Below are 19122 nucleotides of genomic sequence, written 5' to 3'. Positions count from 1 at the left end.
CAAAATGTTCTCAAAGCGCTCATTAGCACAAAGTCCCTACATAGTTAAGCAGGAATAGGAGCACATGGCAATTAACTTCTAGTATTTTCAAAGTGCAGTTAAGAGTAAGGATCTCAAAAGTGTTCAAAAAGACGGAGCCTAGATGATTATTTCTCAACTGAGATGTTTAAGATGATGCATTTTCCTTTTGATTCACCAAAAATGATTTAGCTGAGTTATAACTGAAAACGCCTGAGCTGCGATAACAAAGGAGAAGAAAATCACGGTTCAAAAGACTTTAAAGATGACTTGTTATGCTTCCTTGAACAGGTTAGGATAGCGCTGTGGGTTTTACAAAACATGTTCAACACATATTTTGCACAAAATCAATCTTAGATAATGAGTTTTCAGTCTGATAGTTCTGTGTATTTTGAGCTCCTTTCAGAATGAGCTGTTTAGTGCATCTTCACTTTAAATCCAAATAAGCTGCTGCTGGTCACGCCCCCCAACTCAACGTTTACCACGACATGTTAAAATGGCTGCAAACAGATGCGCAATTATACAACCGTTCATCTTTGAAAAGCAGCAGTGGAGACTCCTGCACAACCGACAAGAGTGCAGCAAGTAGTTTCTGGATGATAAGTAAACAACAAAACCCTTGGCTTTTGCAGCAGCCATTTTAAAGCACATACAGAGGTGACCAAACCAGCTGACCAAACATGCTGGAGCTCCACCGGAGTTGCTAGGTAACAGCAAAATGTTTTTGAAAGGGCTCATTTTCCAGAAACCAAAAAACATTAACTTATTGCCAAAAAGAACAGCTGAGAGTTTTTGTTTTCCAGTAGCCATTGTACAGCCCATACATAGATAAAACCAGCTGACCAAATATGGTGGAGCTCAGCTTGGGTTGCTAGGTAACGGGTTGGGCTTTGTGGGGTTGCTACGTGAGAGACAGTGTCTGCTGAATTGTGCTATACATATGCTACATCAAATATGAAATAATATTGTAATTTATTGCCTTGAAATTGGGTCTCTGTCTCTTTAAAATCACCAGCTCTTTCTTAAACTCTGCCTTCAGGAAGTCATCAAAACATGGCTTTTCTATATTAGCCCTTTAACCTTGTTTTCACCACCATTTCACTGAGAAGTAACTCCTATAATGAGATCAGCACCTGGTTGTAATTAGCATCCAGATGGTTGCTAATTGCTGCTGGCTAGTCTGAAGGAGCTGAGTGGGGGGAGTCAAATGGGAATGTGACTCTGTGTGGGGAAGCTTGGAGACCTGGAAGCTGCAGCTCTGAGGAGAAGATGCGTCTCAAAGGCGGGGCTATGTCCACTCAGGCGTTTTGCACAGCTGGATGGTTGCTATGGAGATTAAAAGATTTCTCAAGCATGCATGAAAGAAAAAAACAACACTGTAGGTATGTCTTTGATGACATGATGTAAAGCTGAAAGAAAGGCAATTTTACATAATACTGCCCAGTTTTTAGAAGCAGTAGAGACCCAAATGGAAGCACAAAAACCTGCAAAATGTGAATTTTAAAGGAGCTCAAAACATTCAGAACTGAGCAGACTAAAATCTCATGTAAAATGTGATGAACACGTTTTGTATAGCCTGTTCAAGGAATAATAATAAGTCACCTTTAACACTTTTTGCATCTATATAAACCTGTATGAACAGAGAAACAGTAAGAGGAAAACCTTTTTTAACTAAACAGACTCCCAAATATTATTTGTACAACTGTAAAACCAAAAAACGTTTTCACAAGTCCAACATGTTTAGAAAAACATAGCAATCCTCTCAGTATTTGTTCAGGACCAGCACAATAAATCCGGATTAACTTGAATTAAAGGGCCGATCTGTTTGTGGATTCCTCTGTTTCCTTTATATCAAAGACCATTATCAACTCTGACACATAATTACAGCTCTGCTTAGATCACAGCTGATAATTAGAAATTACCCTATTTAATGTCCTGAATGTACTTTTAACAGAAAACATTGCAGGAATCTTCCCAACTAGGATGTGTCAAGTCGTTTCTTTTCACCCAAACTGCACAGATGAGATCAGCGGGTTAAAAAGGCCACAGCTTGTTGTTACTCTCCACTTGACACGGGTCCCTTGAGGGGAGCCCTGCCCCACAACCACGCTGCGTTTCCAACAGCAGGGGAATTCCCGAGACGCCGAAGTGAGCGCTATTTTTACTCTACAAAACATGATCCGGCCTGGAGATGAAGCGCTGAGTCATTTTTTTCTTTCTGTTTCTGAATGAAAGCAAAGGGAACACAGAGGACAGGGAAAACTGTGAGGGAAACAAGTGTATGAATGCTCCTTGTTGCTGCACAATTAACACGTGTCACATCCACACAGGGGACAGTGGAGAGAAAAACAAACATTAGTGAAGAGTGGCTAGAGATTACATACACCTGTACATCAACTGAAGAACTTTAATTCATCCTAAAGGGAAATTAAGGGTAGATTCACACCAGCCCTGTTTAGCCTGCTTTAATCAAACTATAGTCTGTTTGTCCAGGAAGTCCAGTTAATTTGCGGTGATGTGAAAGTCCAATCAAACTCTGATGCGTACTAAAAAAGGTGAACTCTAATCCGTCTAAAAAACTTTTTTTTTTAAATCGGTATCGTTTCGGTTAAAGTTAACTCTGGCACAGTGTAAACGTGAATGCCAAGCGTACCGGAAATCATTCAAAAAGCCGAAAGCAGACTACAGCACAAGGCATTCTGGGTAAATACAACCCAAAAAAATGCATGAGCATTTCTCACTAGCGGGAGAAATGGCTTGTGGTCAAAGGAGAAATACTACAACCGCTAAAATCCACTGAAACCACCAAAACGGATAATGAAGTCAGAAGTATTGGTTTTGGTGAAACTTATTATTGTTATCAAATCGATACCAAAATATGCAGTAGGAAGTTTTATTTATCTGCGTTCTTCGTTGTTTTTAAGAGGTTTCTAGCTGAGAAACAGAGGTGTATTTTAATCACAGTTGGTCCATTCAGACGGATAAAAGCTTTCAAATTAGCCAAATTTGATCATTTATGTCATATTTTCTTGTCAGGTCATCTGAAAGCTGTGCAGGGAGCATTTTTACACTTTTATTCAAGTGCTCTACATGTCCTCTTGCAGTCCTGGCAATGCAGACAAACAGTTTGTTATCACAGTAAGGCATACAACACAAGGCCATTGTGTGATGTGTTTGATCCTGTAAGACATGGGAAAGCTGCAGGTACAGATTGGAGCAGAATGAAATGTTCACGACCTGAGGGGTCTGTGTTGTAGATTGAAACTGTTCACTTTCACATGTTGAATTTTTGAAATAACAATGTAAAGCACTGTTAGACTTTCCTGTTATGGCAATGCTAGTGCATAACTGAGGTCCACAGTTTTGTGTTTTGAATTTTCTATTAAGTATGGCGTAGGGGTGCACCGACAAATTCACAAGTCGAATATTTGGCCACAATTGCCTTAATTTTGAGAAATTGGCAATTGGCCGATACATGTGAAGATCATATCTACTTTGGCAAAGGTCTAAAAGTCAACCGCTGTCCCCTTTTGCTACCCATGAGAGATGTTTGATTGACAGAGCAGCCCACCAGGTCATGTCCGCAAGTTTGCAGTTAACTCAGTAACTTTCGTGTTATATTTAGCAAAACACACAAAAAAGAAAACAGTATCAGTAAAAATCTGAATGAGCAGATCAGGCTTCCTACTCTCCCTCGGTCTTAAGAAAGGGGATCATTTACACCCAACAAGTTTTTCATCCTGTATGCGGTCCGGAGGGGTCGCTCTGGCCCGGTGTGCGCTTTTACAAGGTTTTTTTTGTGTGGTTTTGGAAATTGATAATCCCTCTGCTTCCCTGTTGTCCGACCGTGACATTTGCCGCACTTCTTCTCATGGAGGGTTAAAGACTGATAATCAGCTAGAAAACTGCAATAGGTGTACCTCCTGGCAGTCTGACAAGGTAGCTTGTTTGAGGAGCTTTTATAATTATTGAGATACTTATTTATTTTTTATTTATTTGTCTGGTCTTTGAGAGTTGCTACTTTGAAAATTTTGCTGCTTTCTTTTGTGCACAATGACAATAAAATGAATTCTGATTCTGACATGAAAAATATCCAAATTCCCATTTTTCGCCTTTTCTGTACTTGCATTTGGGGCTCAGCTGCTTTTAAAAACAGCCAAAGCTCTTTTGGCAATAACAAAATGTTTTCTTGTGTATGGAACATGAGCCATTTCAAAAACGTCCAGATTTTTAGGTCACATTCCACAAGCGCTGCACTGTTACCTAGCAACCCGAGTCAAGCCTAGCCCTGTTACCTAGCAACCCTAGCCTTGTAACCTAGCAACCCAAGTGGAACTCCAGCACATTTGATCAGCTGGTTTTACTGCTATATACAGCACAGACCAAAAGATTGGACACACAGTTGTGTCCAAACTTTTGGTCTGTGCTGTAAATATATGTATAATGGCTGCTAGAAAAGACAAATGTTTTGCTGTTGACTTATTTTTGGTCATTCTTTAACACATAGAAATATTTTAGCTAATCTGACTGACACACAACAGCAAAAAGTTTAGTTTGATTAACACACAGTGAGAAAAAAGGTTACATCTCTTTTTTTTTTCCTCCCGGGGGTCTTTTTGCGGGCTCTAGTGTCCCTTATATGACAGTAGGCTGCCAGGAAAGGGGGAAGTAGAGGGGGGAAGACATGCGGCAAATGTCAGTCGGGTCTGGGAATCGAACCCGCGACGGCCGCGTCGAGGACTCAAGGCCTCCAAATGTGCTATCCCCTACGCCACCACAGGATGCCCGACATCTCTTTTTTGAAGTATAAGCAAATAGTTTGTTTCCATGTTTCTACACAATAATGATAATCAGAACATTTTGCTGGTGAAAGCTCCAGAAAAGCTTTTGAGGGTGTAAATGGTGATTTCTGATTGGTGGTTTCTGCTCCCTTCATTTGGCAGTCGTTTTTCTGGCGGCCGCAGTAATCATTTAAGTTATGTGTCACTGCCTTCCACTGGCTCCGGTTCCCCAGGGCCCAACCACTTGTTCTGAGCAATAAGCTAATTGATTGAAACATTCATCATCATCCAGGACCACGTTCTGCCATGAGACGTGCCCCGAGGGTGGCCATGTCCCAAAGAGCGACAAAACACACTAATGAAAGTACTGACAGCGAAAGATGGGAGCAAATGTTCACCTTCATCAGCACAAGTTCGCTTCTCAAACTGGAAATTCAGTACCATTTCTAGATGACCATTTTTAGGTTTGTTTTAACACAATTTGGTTATGAGACAAACATTATCAAGGGAATTGTTATGTTTTCACTTAACTAAATAAATGCAGTCAGTCAAACTTAATTAATTACAATAGATTGCTTTAGACATTTAAGCTCCAATAAATCGAACATGAGTCTGTGATATTAAAACCCAAACACAAGTCTACTCGCAAAAACTGAATTTACGATTGTCAGATTAAAAGCACCTTTGGAAAACAACCTATAAACAGGTATCAAACATATTCTTGAATGTTTTTTATTGGTTCATTAACTGTAAGCAAGAAATAATTTACACTCACACATTATAATGGCTGGAAACAAAGGCGCAATTATACAACTCTTTGAAAAGCAGAAGTGGAGCCTCCTGCATAACCAACAAGAATGCAGCAAGTGGTTTTTGGATGGGAAGTCAACAACAAAACTCTTGTCTTCTCCCACAGCCATTGTACAGGGCATACAGCAGTAAAACCATTTGACCAAATGTGCTGGAGCTCCACTAGTGTTGCTAGATAATGGCCATTGCTAGGTGAGGGGAAGTGTTTGTTGATTTGTGATGTTACATTTGGGAGGGATTTTAAAGAGCTCATTTTCCAGACACAGAAAAACACAGCTAGAATGATGTTTTTAGCGCTTGAACTGCTTTAAAAGCAGTGAAAACCAAAAAGGCAGAACAAAACGAGACTTTTTGCGTAACAGGTCCCATTTAAGTCTTCAAAAATCCTTCCTGAGAAGCAGAAAAGCAGAAGTGGAGCCCCCTGCACAACCAAATTTGCAGAAATGGAAATTTGTCTGCACAAAAACTGCTGACATGCAAAAAGTTGCATTTCATATGAAAATGTTCATTGGACAAGGGGATTCTTATTTTTTAAACCAGCTTTAATGCTGTTTGAATCAAAAGAAACATGGTGCATATCTTGAATTAAAGAGTTTGCTTTCTAACAGTATGTAACAGAATCAGTATTGGTACATTTTTAGCAGTTTCTATCAGAAAATTAACTTCAGATGTGTGATAAAAGTTAAAACCGTAGTAGACCACGTTGCATTTCCAGAAGGAGAGCCGTCCCTTATCACCTCTAACTTCCCTAACAAGAAAGCTGCAACAGATATGGCTATAGCTTACTGTAATTCCTATTTGCACAGACGTGTAATTTATCTTTTGTTTATGGAACCGCCATGACACTAATGAGCACTTGTGCACAAAGAAGCTGTCATACAGGGAAGAACGCACGCCGCCGAGCGCTACGACCACAACGTCTTATCAGTCGACCAAAGTTCAGACACACTCCTGCGCTTACAGCACACACAGATCTGTTTTTCAAACAAACGTGCCATCAACCGTGTGTTTCCATCTTTACACACACACACACACGCACACAGTCAAAATCCACTCTTATTGAATATACGCAGAGAGTGGAAGTACTCAGACAAAGAGTGTGATTAATTATTAACAGAGTCTCACTACCATACATTACATCACATGCATTATGAAGTGCATCTGCAGCGTGTCTGTGAAATCTATCAGTCTTCTAGAGGCTGAAGCTCGTTTCATTGGCTCACCTCATCTGGAAACGTTAATAAGCTCAAATAAGTCTAATAATTGGTTAACTGTTGGGTTTTCCGTCTGTAACACTGTCAAATCCTGACCTTATGATGAAATGTCAATCTTTCATTTCTGCATATTTCTCTTTAAATGTTTGGCACAAACCAAATAAATCATTTCAGAAAAATGAGCCTCACAGCAGCTGTGGAGAACGGAGGTGGAAGTATCATGCTTAACGCATCGTCTAACACATAAACCAATGTGTTTACCTGTAAATAAATTATTTTCTCCATTAGACATCAATATGCGACCATTTCTTATTTAAAGTGGTCTGACAGAAGAAAACCTTTATTGCTGTAGGCTGCTAAGTACATGAACAGGCTTCAACCTATTCATCTTTTGGTAAACTATGGGCTTTTAAAGTAGTATTGTTCTTGTTTGGATAATTGGGTAATTTATCAAATTGATCACATTTTTCCCCAGTATTACATGTTTACCTTTGTAGTCTCTCTTTGGTTAGATATGTTTTTTTTATAAATTTTACTTCTGTGATGATAGGTTAAGGAAAAAACAACATGCTTTGGTTACAAATCCCTTTCACCAGCTAACAAATGTAAATTGTACAACTTTGTGCTGCTTAAATTTTGACAACAGCTGATTGTTTAACACTCATGCAGAGAACAATATGACGGTAACCAAAGTTTTCTCCAGAAAACTTGCTAAGCCTGGTGGTTGGGTGATAGGGCGGTCATTCATCCAGCACCCTGTTGTGGTTTTGAGTTAAAATGTTGACAGGAAATTTAAATATTACTTGATAATTATGTGCTATTGAAAGATTGGAAGATTAACACCTGAACATCAAATGCAAACATTTTATAAAGAGTTAAATAAATAAATTTCCTCTAATCTTACATCTCAGTTTCCATCTGCTAAATGTTTTACTTGGGTTTTATGTTCTGACCCTGGAAGCAGACTCTTGAGACTTGAGCCTCCTTGTGTTGCTAATGGGTACAAACTTACTCTGTTTGTGTCATGAGAGGTGGTGCATTCAGTGTCCACAAACAAAAACACATCATATTTCATCACAGGGCGGCCTTGATGGAGGTAATAACTGAGGCGAGTTATAGCTGCCTATTATAACAACTACAACCATTTTTTTCAAAACAATCTTTACAAACCTACAATGGAGAATGATGGAATGTTTAAATTTATGTTTAGAGTTTATTTAATTTAGTTCTGACATAGTTTGTGTGGTAAGGTATGTTGTTATGTCTTTGTAATGTTTGTAAGATGTTGACGCAGTTTTGTGTTTAATCTGATTTTGTTAAGGAATACCATTTTATGTTTGCAAAGGATTTTTATTGTAATGTTTGGTGTGGACCCCAAGAAGAATAGTCTCTACTATAACAGAACCTAACGGGGATTACGGCTGTTACGATGCCTTAAATGATTCGAGGAATTTTAATAATTCCTCGAGGAAAATTATCTGCCTCAAAGCTTTGTTAAATTATGTTTTGTTATTTAGCGCACCGTGTTCTGGGCGGGTGATTATTTATGTTGCGCAGCGCTCTCACTGCCTCCTGAGTTATTGACGAATGCTAAGTGTTAGCAGCATAACATCCAATTTTCAAGGCTGGTGCAGAGTATACGGGGGTATTTCATTGAGTTATAATAATGTCCAGGTTTTTGTCGTTTTTCGGGGGACTAATAAGTATCCTTAAACTAACTGGTGCGATGCCTGGAGTTCAGCAGCCTTTCTTGCTTCCTGGTGGCCGGTTCAGAGCAAACGGCGGCAAAGAGCACAGCGGGAGTATTTATACGGTGAGCAGATAAACTGAACACTGCGGGCGGCTGCGCTGTAGTTGATGCTTAACATAACTGCAGCTTTACGGATGAACTGGAAAATAAATTTCATATCTTCCCGGTCTCAACAATTTTGTGGCGGTACATAGCTGGTAGATGAGTTTCTGAGTGACAAGACGGTGTGAAATCCCATCGTTAACACAAACGCTATAGATGGCTGGGCGAGGTGAGAGTTCATCTATTAAATTTACTGAAGATTAATACATAAACTAAAAGCTGGAGTGGATTTTTTTTTCTTTAAATAAAATGCCTTTGTGAGCCTGGATCTTTATTATTAAATTGAATATAATTTCAGATTTTTTTATAATTTATGTCCAGGTTAACTTAAAAAGTGAGCTACTATTGTTAAAGGTTAATTTACTAAACTACAGAAAAGTAATTGCTAGGAATGTTTAAATATTAAAAATTGGGCTGATACCCAACTGATACACTGCTATAATGGCAGCATTTACCAATATTTTATTTTATAAAATGTTTCATTCGATTAATCATCAGAATAACTGACGGAATACTCAATTACTCAAATAATTGTTTACAACAGCCCTGATGGGGATCCTTAAATAAACAAACTGCAGCTTCCCAGTTGCAACCTACAGTTTGTTTGCTAGACATTGGTGGAAAACTCAGAGCATACGTCTGTGTTCATAAATTTAAAAAGACGGCCTTGTTAAGTGTTAGCCAGCAGTAACAGTAACACTGAGAAGTAATCAGACCTCCATCCATTTTGTCAGCAGTCATGCTGATTTACTGCTTTTCCTTTCAGAGCTTCATGGGGTGGCGGGTGTTTTACAGTTCACTTTCCAAAGCGAATCGATCCCTGTCTGGGCCTCATGTCCGGTGCACTCACCTCCATAGTGCTCAGGTTGCATCGATGGGTTCCAGCAAACCAGCCGTCAGTAGAGCACTGGTCGATATCAACATCCTGTAGATCAACGTCCACCCGCACCACGCCCCTACAACAGAGGACATGACGCTTAAAGAGGGAACCAACAATCAAATCATTGACATTTAGCTGCATAACTGTTGGCAAAAAACAAAACCCAACATACTTTCTTCTGGATTTTGAAAAAGTTACCATGGAAAAATATTTAGGGTAGATTTCCTTAAAAGGCAGCAGATCAAAAAGTTAAGTTTTGGAGAGTCAATCTCAGTTTCATTTTGGGCCAAATCAAAAATCTGAATGTTCTTAAAGGGCCGGTTGTGCCCGAATGTATTGATAAAACCCATTAAACTGTTAAAATATCAATAACTGTTTGTTTCAGCATTCGGTAAGTGTTTTCTAAAATGAAATAATATTCATCATCTTTTCACACTGATCAGTCCATCCAGGATTTTGTGATTATTTCTGTTAAATATAGATGCACATAACTTTGGCCTTCCAGTCCAAATAACAAACATGTTATTCATGTAGATTCCCAGTACAGCTGTAATAAGGACCAAAGCAGTTTTAGCTAAAGTAATATAGATTTGATTTAATAATGCATTTTGTCACCCTTTTGCTTCATTAAAGAATATATAATAGTTTCACAACACAGTAATGAAGAATATTATTTACATACAACATATTCATCATCTGTTTTCATTTTGTGTCAAGACTTTATCTACAACACCGTAATTATGCCACTGTACCGCAGCCATCAAACTGTTCGGGTGTAATACAGATAATATTTTCATCCCATCATATTTCTTTGTTCATTCACACCTATAGCTTGTAGTTCTCTCAGGACCATTAAGCCCCATTTGCTGATGCAGCAACAAAGCCATCCATTACACACCAATAAAGAGAAACACAAAGGTTGGAGGAAGAGACTGAATGTGACTGCTTCAAATTCAGAATCTCAGTTTCCCTCTCTAATGCTACTTAAATGTATATTTTAATGTAAAATAAAACAGTCTGGTCAAACAGAAATACAACAAATATAATAAATAATCACGTAACAGCCGGCTTGTGTAACATCTTCTCAATGCGGAACAATAAATAGTCAACAGTAAATGTCAGCTAGAAATAATCCTTTCTGGATAAATCTTAGCTAAAAAAACACACACAATAAACTCTACTTTACAGCACAAAGTAAAAATATGTAGCAAAATCTGAGGCCAAAACTAAAACTGAGGACTTTGTGTTCTCTGCTACATGACAGCCATTTTTAAAAAGTTTTACAGAAAAAAGGAAACACAAGATCAAGAAAATATCTATGATTTCTACAGTTTAAAATATGTATGATTTGACAGCAAACACATTCACCTAAATGGTGTTAAAGTGCAAAAATAAATTTTCCATGACAACCATGGTGGCCATCTTGAAAAAAAAAAAAAAGTCAGTAAATATGATTTCCATTGATGTATGACTTGACACCAAAATTATTCATCTGTGATAAATAGAGGCAGTTACCAGGTGACCATCTTGAAAAATTACCTTTTTTTGTATTTCAAAGATGCTACCAATGGGAACATCTGTGCCAAGTTAGGTTCTTGTATAAAAGCTGAAAAAATCGATTATCCGCTGCATTCAATATTTAAAATTACTCCAGTTTTCCTCATCTGAACATTGTAGCAATAGCTAATGCTAAGTTCCGACGGCAGCTAATGCTAAGTTCCGCTAACTGTGCTAAAGATAATGCAAACTAGCCTTGTCACAGATGGAAACAAAAAAGGTCAGAATTATCTGTATCCTTTAGATATGAACACCTGCTAATAATTAGATAAGTAAATTAAGATAGCCAAACACTTAGATATGTTGTGAGGGACTCAAACACGGAACCTCTAAATTAACAAACTTCTCTTTTCTAAAGCTAGCAGTGCTACCGGAAGCGTCTACGTTTTTCTAGTCACACAATTACTCACTGTTTCTATTTCTTGATTACACATGCCGAAGATTGTCAACTGTTCCGTAGTTTAGCTCTTTCTACCGTATTTTAACTGCAGTCTGCAATTTGTATTTGCAAACACTAGATGGCACTGCTCTTCTTACTTAAGTAGAAAGCACGGCCACAGGAATCTACCCGTCACAGCTAACTAGAGCAAGAATTTATTTTATAAACATATAGAGAAATTTGCAAATAAAAAGAGACTCCAAATCTACAAATTTGAGAATTAAACCTGTCAGTGGTGATTTGATAAAAGGTTTTTACAGTTTGTGCTGTTGGGAGCTTTCAACTGGACATGAAGTTGAGAACAATTTATCTCAGTTGTTTGAATCAATTTGGATGATAAGTAAAATGCTTTTCATGTTGGTATTGAATTAGTTTTTAATTCTATTTAAATAGTGATGTTTGCTAACAAAGAAAGCCTCAAGCAACCATCAATGAAGATGAAAACATTGAGTATACAAGATTAAACAGCTAAATTTAAGACCTGCGATTAACATACTTAAGATCTTTATTTTCAGATTCATGAATTTAAGACTTTTTAAGGATGCGTTGACTCCCTGCTTTTTCAGGTCCAATAAAGTCTACAGGGTGGGCCATAAGTTTCCATACCTAGGAGAATGTAAAATTGATTTTTCTTTTATATTTAAGATACCCAAGAAGATGCGTTTGACAAAAGAGCAAAGAATTTAAATTATACTGATGACTGGATCGGGAAGCAGTCGCATGGTTGCATGAAACTTTAACAGAAAACATGGAACGAGCATCACACACACACACACACACACACACACACGACACTGTGGCAAAACATATTTGCAAGTTTCAGAAAACTGGAAATGTTTCAACCATGAAGTGGTCCGAAATGTGCAGCGATTACACAGAGTCCCAAAAAAAAAAATAAAAACGGTTGTCCAACATAAAATGTAAAAAAATTTTATGTATGGAAACTTATGGCCTCCCTGTATATACTTTTATACCACCACTGGATAAAATCCTCTGCCTTCACACACACACATAGACACACACAGTTCCACAAATGTTGCTGCTTCTGCATGTTCTCCAGGCATCCAGGAGGTGGTTTACTGTGTCCAGCTCCCGGTGGACACACCAGGCGACTGCAATCCTCTTTCTGTCTGTACCCTTAATAATAACAACTGCTGGTTTGGTCCTTCTTTGGGGCAAACTGACCTCAGTATTTTCTGCTGTGCTGCTGATTTAGCTGAGAAATTACTTCCCATTTTTGGGTATGTAATCCGCACAAACTCAGTGCAAAGAAACCTAACTTCAATCTTGAGGTTTTGTTTCTGCAGTCAGCTCCTCTTCTCCTTTGTTTCTGCTTCCATCTCCCTGGGTGGTCTTTAGCATGCCAGCCAATGTAGACATATGGTGTGTAAAATAGCTTGTGAGAGAAGAGAGAGAAATAAAAGCGAACGTCTGCCGGGGAGGACACAGTGTTAATGGCTGAGAGAGTGTGTGGCAGAGGGGCTGGTAATTTGAGAGTGACGATGAGGAGCAGAGGCATCATGGTGGCCATCGAAGCCCATGGGCATAAAGACGGGATTACCACAGAGAGTAGGAGATAGAGGCCAGGAAACAGAAAGCTCAGTCATTTCATCAGCCATTTTTTGTGAGTTTAAAGGCCTGCACAGCTAAGAGAGACTGGAACCCTGTCTTTATCACATTTTGTCCTGAAGTTGACTAAAACCAATTCCATATGATTAGCTCCCTTTTGCTGCGATTTGTAAACATGATCCTGATGAGAGATATGATGAAAACTAGAAGTCACTTACAGAAAAGTTAAAAATCGATCAGCAGGACGTTGGGGTAATTTCACAGAAGAAGTCAATGAGGAATGGAAAAAACCGAGGAGCTTAAATACTAAGGGAGAGGAGACAAAGAAACTAAAGAAGCTAATCAGAAGTAAGTAGAGGCAGCTGAGGCAGAGAAGATGTGAAACAGCCGGGAAGGAAAAAGTAAAAGATAAACTAACTACATAGAACGTAAACATGTCCCATGATGCTTTCTTGAACAGGTTAGGACGGGCTATACAAAACAATTTAATTACATTTTTGCACAAAATCATTCTCAAATAATGAGATTTTAGTCCAGTCAGTTCTGCCTATCTTGAGCTCCTTTTAGAATGTTTGAAGGCGTCTTGTCATTCTAAATCCAGATGAGCTGTTGCTGGTCATACCTTCAACTCACATTCAAATGACTACAAACAGATGTGCAACTATACAACTGTACATCTTTGAAAAGCATTAGTAGAGTCTTCTGCACAACCAATGAGAATGCAGCAGCTGGTTTCTGGAAAGTACGGCAAGTCAACAACAAAACACTTGTCTTTTCCAGGAGCCATTGTACAGCGGTAAATCCAGCTGACCAGACATGCTAGAGCTCAACTTGGGTTGCTAGGTAACAACGCAGTGCTGGTTGAGTGTGACATTTTATTTGTTTATTTCATTCACTTACTAAATTTCTGCTTTAAATTTCAGAGACATGTTATCAGTAGTTCATAGAATAAAAGAACAATGTTCATTTTACTCCAACATACAAATATAAGAAGTAAAATCTGAGAAACTGATAGTTTTAAGTGGTCTGTTAATTGTTTTCAGAGTTGTATATGTCAAGAAAAATATGAGTCGTGAATTAATATAAACTTATAATGAACTGGAATTTGAAAAGAAAAAAATTGTAAAACTTCCATCACGGAAGTTCCAAAACAGGAATTGTATTTGCTCTACAGATTTAATCCCACGTTTTTAATGATGAAGCATTAAAACATAATACATAGAAAACTCTGCAGAGTTAAATCAACATTATGCCGAGTTCATTTGGTCCTTATCAAAATGGGTGTTAATTTAACTCTTTCAGAGTTATTTCAACAAGAAATTAAGTAATTTTAACACTAGAAATAGTTATAATTACTCAAACTATTGTTGAAATAACTCTGTAAGAGTTAAATTAATGCCAGTTCTGGCAAATAGACTCAGCATAGTGTTGCTTTAACTCTGCATAATTTGTTGTGTATTTCTAAGGAGTAACAGTCTAAAGAAGTTGATGTTGACGCAGAAAAGGACAAATGTCTGCTAAGAATAACCCACCTTATTCAAACCCGAACACATGTCCAAGAAAGACCTGAACGCACACTCTGTGCCCTGATAGGAACACGTCTGTCCTTTGAGAGCGGCCCGGTCTCTGCATTATGTCACGCAACAATCACAATGCGAGAGCCGGCCGGGTCTTCCCAATGAAAACGTCTCCCGTGTCTCTCCCGTGATGGAAATGCATTAAGTTGACAGGACGCGCCGGAGCTAATGCGAGTCAAGCCGCCGGGCACAATGCTGCTCGACTATGAGCATTTCAGAGCAGGCCGGGTCATTTTATTGAGTTCTGTCGCTGAGCATCAAAAGAGATGTGGCAGCCGCAGGGGAAAAGGAGCTGCGATTGAATGACAATAAAGACTGCTTCCATTTTGGTTCTTCCATCTCACTTTTTGCATTCCTGATTTCAAAGGGCAACAAAGTAAGGTGTTTTCAGAAATTCAGACAAACCGTGTTTTAATTATAAAACAAAAACCTTAATTAACTTTACACATCCAAAAACATAAATGATAACTTTCAGAAACAAAAGTTCACATTTGTAAGTTGCCTTTTCAGATTGTGCACATTTTTCTACTTCCATATGAGTCTTTACTGCTTCTAAAAAAAACAGCTTTAAAAAGCGCTTAAAAAAAAAAAAAATCCTCCAGCTGTTTTTTTGGGAATAAGTTCATATTTTTGGTGTCATTAAAATGGGAAGTTTCAAAAACCTGCCGTTTCCTAAGTCACATTCCGTTTCTTAGCAACCAGAGCCAAGCCCATCCTGTTACCTAGCAACTCAAGTGGAACTCCAGCAAGTTAGTTTTACCTCCGTATCTACTGTACAATGGCTGCTAGAAAAGAAAAGTTTTTTGTTGTAGATTTACCATTCAGAAACCACTTGCTGCATTGTTGTTGGATGTGCAGGAGGCTCTACTAATGCCTAGCAACCCAAGCTGAGCTCCAGCATGTTTGGTCAGCTGGTTTTACAATAGCTGCTGGAAAAGACATACGTTTTGTTGTTGACTTACTGTTAGAATAATTATGCTTTGTTATCATTCTTACATTAGCAGTTTTACTAGTCTGCTTTTGATTCATAGGTTTAGTATTCAGAGAGGAGGAATTTGTTAAACCGTGTGAAAGACGAAACTTGCTTTTTCCCTAAACCTTGAAGCTGCAGTTGTTCCTTATCTTGGGATACTTTCTAAACGGCCTGTGTGTAGAATGTTAGTTTCTGTATTCTTTTCTTTCTTTCTCTATTCAGAATAACCCTCACTCCACATTCCATTCCTGCTCTGTTTTGTAATAAAAGACCAGTTCTGATGCAGAGTCAGAACGCATGGTAAACACCTTGGTTTGCTATGTTTTCTCCTTTTGAAAAAGACTTGATTGAAAACTAAAACGTCTGTGGTTGTTTTTTATGAAGGTTTGAAAAACACCTATCAATTACTTTCCAGGAAACAGCTGCTGTGTTCTTACCGGTTGTGCAGGAGGCTCTACTAATGCTTTTCAAAGGTGTACAGTTGCATAATTGTGCATCTGTTTGCAGCTATTTTCACGTCCAAGTGTAAAAGCTAAGTTGATGGGCGAGGCCAGCAGCAGCTTATTTGGATTTAAAGTGACAAGACGCCTTAAAACAGTTCATTCTAAAAGGAGCTCAAGATAGAAAGAACTGAGCAGACGGAAATCTCATTTTCTAAGACTGATTTTGTGTAAAAACATTTTTAAAAAGGCAATGACTGTTTTCTATCGCCCATTAACCTGCCTTAACTTGTCCAAGGAAACATAACAGGTTATTTACACAACATGGGAAAAATGTTTTGATAATAAGTAAAATAATCTCAGTGGAACAAGAACTTTCTCATCAACATTAAGGAATTATTTACTTAAAACAAGCCTCTATGTCTTGCTGAAAAGATATTTGTAAGTTAGTTTTGACTTATTTCAAGTGCACTAATATAATTGCACTAGAAACTAGGCCAAAAATACTTAGTAAGATTTTGTGGTTTTTCCAGCAGGACGTAATGCTGGAAAAACATAACTAGCTAGGCCATGCTAGTTAGCTAGCATGGCCTAGCTAACTGATGTTAGCTAGGCCATGCTAACATCAGTTAGCATGGCCTAGCCAAAGTACAGACATAAATCTAAATTGTGAAATTTGGTGTTCACATTATATTCTCCATCCAGTCAACTAGGCTTGAGCTATTTTGCAAATAAACTAAATCAATCCAGGGGGTGAATTCCATCCATCCATCCATCCATTGTCTATACACCCTTCTTCCCTAAATGGGGTCGGGAGGGTCGCTGGTGCCTATCTCCAGCTGCGTCCCGGGCGAGAGGCGGGGTACACCCTGGACAGGTCGCCAGTCTGTCACACGGCAACACAAAGACATACAAGACAAACAACCATTCACACACACACTCACACCTAGGGAGAATTTAGAGAGACCAATCAACCTGACAGTCATGTTTTTGGACTGTGGGAGGAAGCCGGAGAACCCGGAGAGAACCCACCATGCACAGGGAGAACATGCAAACTCCATGCAGAAAGACCCCGGGCCGGGAATCGAACCCAGGACCTTCTTGCTGCAAGGCAACAGCTCTACCAACTGCACCACTGTGCAGCCCTGGGGGTGAATTCAAATATTCAATTCATCCAAATAAAGCTAAAAAAAAATCTCTCCAGTTACTCTAGCAACATCAAGCACGTAGATCCCTGCGTTCGCAGCAGAAAGCCTGAGTACTTCTATTTTCTGAAACTCTGACATTTAGAGGCTCAGGGCATCGCATCGACAGGCCACCTGACTGAGCCGCGGAGCCCCACTGACGTCAGGAGGATCACCTCGGGGGTCTTTAACCCCCGCTCGCTACGAGGTTACGCTCACTTCAACTTCTCCTCTCATTCCTCTGTCCTCATTGGGTCAGAAAGCTGAAGTGGAATACTTCAGCAGGACTCTTGTTGCTATGCTAAGCTGCAGATCTTCACTGTTTCTCATCATGAATTGCCTCTTTTTTCTCTCTTTTTTTTAAACACCTACACTGCTTCGGCTGGAGTTAGCATCCAGCTTGATCGCGTTTAGCCTCGGGAACTGTTGGGAGTTCCTTCCTATTTGTTTCTGGACGGTGTCCATGGAAGCAGATGCTGCCAGGTCCTCCTGGAGCTCATAGCCTCCCATCGAAGTCAAGCTGGTTTTACACACATATTTGGAAGCAAAGCGAAGCCCTAACAATGAGAAATCTGCTGTCTGTTTAGAGCCCATTTAGCCTCGTAAAAAATCTCCACCAAACGTCTGCATTTCTCCGTCAAATTCAATGAATTTCTCTCATTTTGCCTCTGCTGTTGCTTCTGTGTGAGCTTCTCCTTCCTAAAGCAATTACAGCTACTGCTGTGCAAGGTGAGTTTGAAGTCTGTTCACCACCTGCTGACTCATTTTTCTTCCTGTGCATCTCTACTTTATGTCTTTGGCGTTGCATCTGAGCTCAGAGTGATCTGCCAATTAGGACGGCGCAGCATCACCCCACAAAATGTCTGAAACTCCAACAATACCATCAACACATATACACACTAACAGCTTGAAAACACAGGCAGTTTTGTAGGAAGTTACCAGAAAAAAGAGATAAAGCATGAGCAGTGTGATATCTTACACCTTCTCGGAAACAGCAGGTCGATTTAAAATAATGGGAAAAGTCTGGAGTCAGCACTCATTGCTTTTTATCGGGGTCTCTGCAAGTTTCAGCAACTTAAAATTAAAACTTTTTAAGACCATAATGGGTGAAATTTAAGACCTGTGTCACGTCAGAAGTTGTTTTTTTTAGAATGAATCGTATGGGTTGGCAACAGGAGTGATCTAGAGATGAAGACAAACGTTGTCCAGCATTTAATTTACACTTAAACCAAAAAAATTGAACATGCTAGCAGAGCTGCAGAAATAATGATTCTACAAAGAATCACATTTCACAGTTTTGGGAATCCTGCATCGATTCTTAAGTTGTATGTCTTTGCTCTTCTTATTTGCGAGTATACTGCATATCACATTACACATTACCGTATACGTTTGGAGTAATTTATTGATATTATATTCAAGAAAAAGTGAGGCAGCTAAGCTATCCTAAGGTACATAATTTTATGCACAAAGCTACTTTCATTTCAATATAAACTGATTTGGTACAGTGTATAACCTTATAGAATTAGTTTAAATAAATGTTTTATTTGCTTGCACTGTCTTTTCCTCTTGTCAGTCACATACTTTAAACAAAATCTCTAGATTGTGTGAATGGAAAAATTGGTTTCTGGAGTAAAAATTGTTTCTGAATCAAACTGTGACCATAAAAATTGGAGTCGAATCGCTGAAAGATTTGCATCTCTGCTTGCTAGCTAGCTAGTTTTTCTCCTCCTTCTGTTTCCACTACAAGAACCAGAACCAACGGTTCTACTAATGGTGATAAAGCTGCTAATATACGTTTGCTAGCTAGTAAGAGTATATTAGCAGCTAG

At 38.8% G+C, this 19122-nt stretch overlaps 1 protein-coding gene across 2 annotated transcripts in view; it reads right to left on the bottom strand.

Moving 5' to 3' along the window:
• Positions 1 to 19122, bottom strand: part of gpr158a (G protein-coupled receptor 158a) — a 71341-nt gene that overhangs the window by 46754 nt on the left and 5465 nt on the right. For both annotated transcript variants that reach the window (XM_044104018.1, XM_044104017.1), the window contains exon 2: positions 9526 to 9631. In XM_044104018.1, the coding sequence (XP_043959953.1) occupies positions 9526 to 9631 (106 nt within the window). The remainder of the gene's footprint in view (positions 1 to 9525; positions 9632 to 19122) is intronic.

The sequence above is a fragment of the Gambusia affinis genome, linkage group LG21 (assembly GCF_019740435.1).
Source record: "Gambusia affinis linkage group LG21, SWU_Gaff_1.0, whole genome shotgun sequence".
In the NCBI taxonomy this organism is placed as follows: Eukaryota; Metazoa; Chordata; class Actinopteri; order Cyprinodontiformes; family Poeciliidae; genus Gambusia; species Gambusia affinis.
Note: the sequence above shows the minus strand (reverse complement) of the source record. Positions and strands in the feature narration are given on the sequence as shown.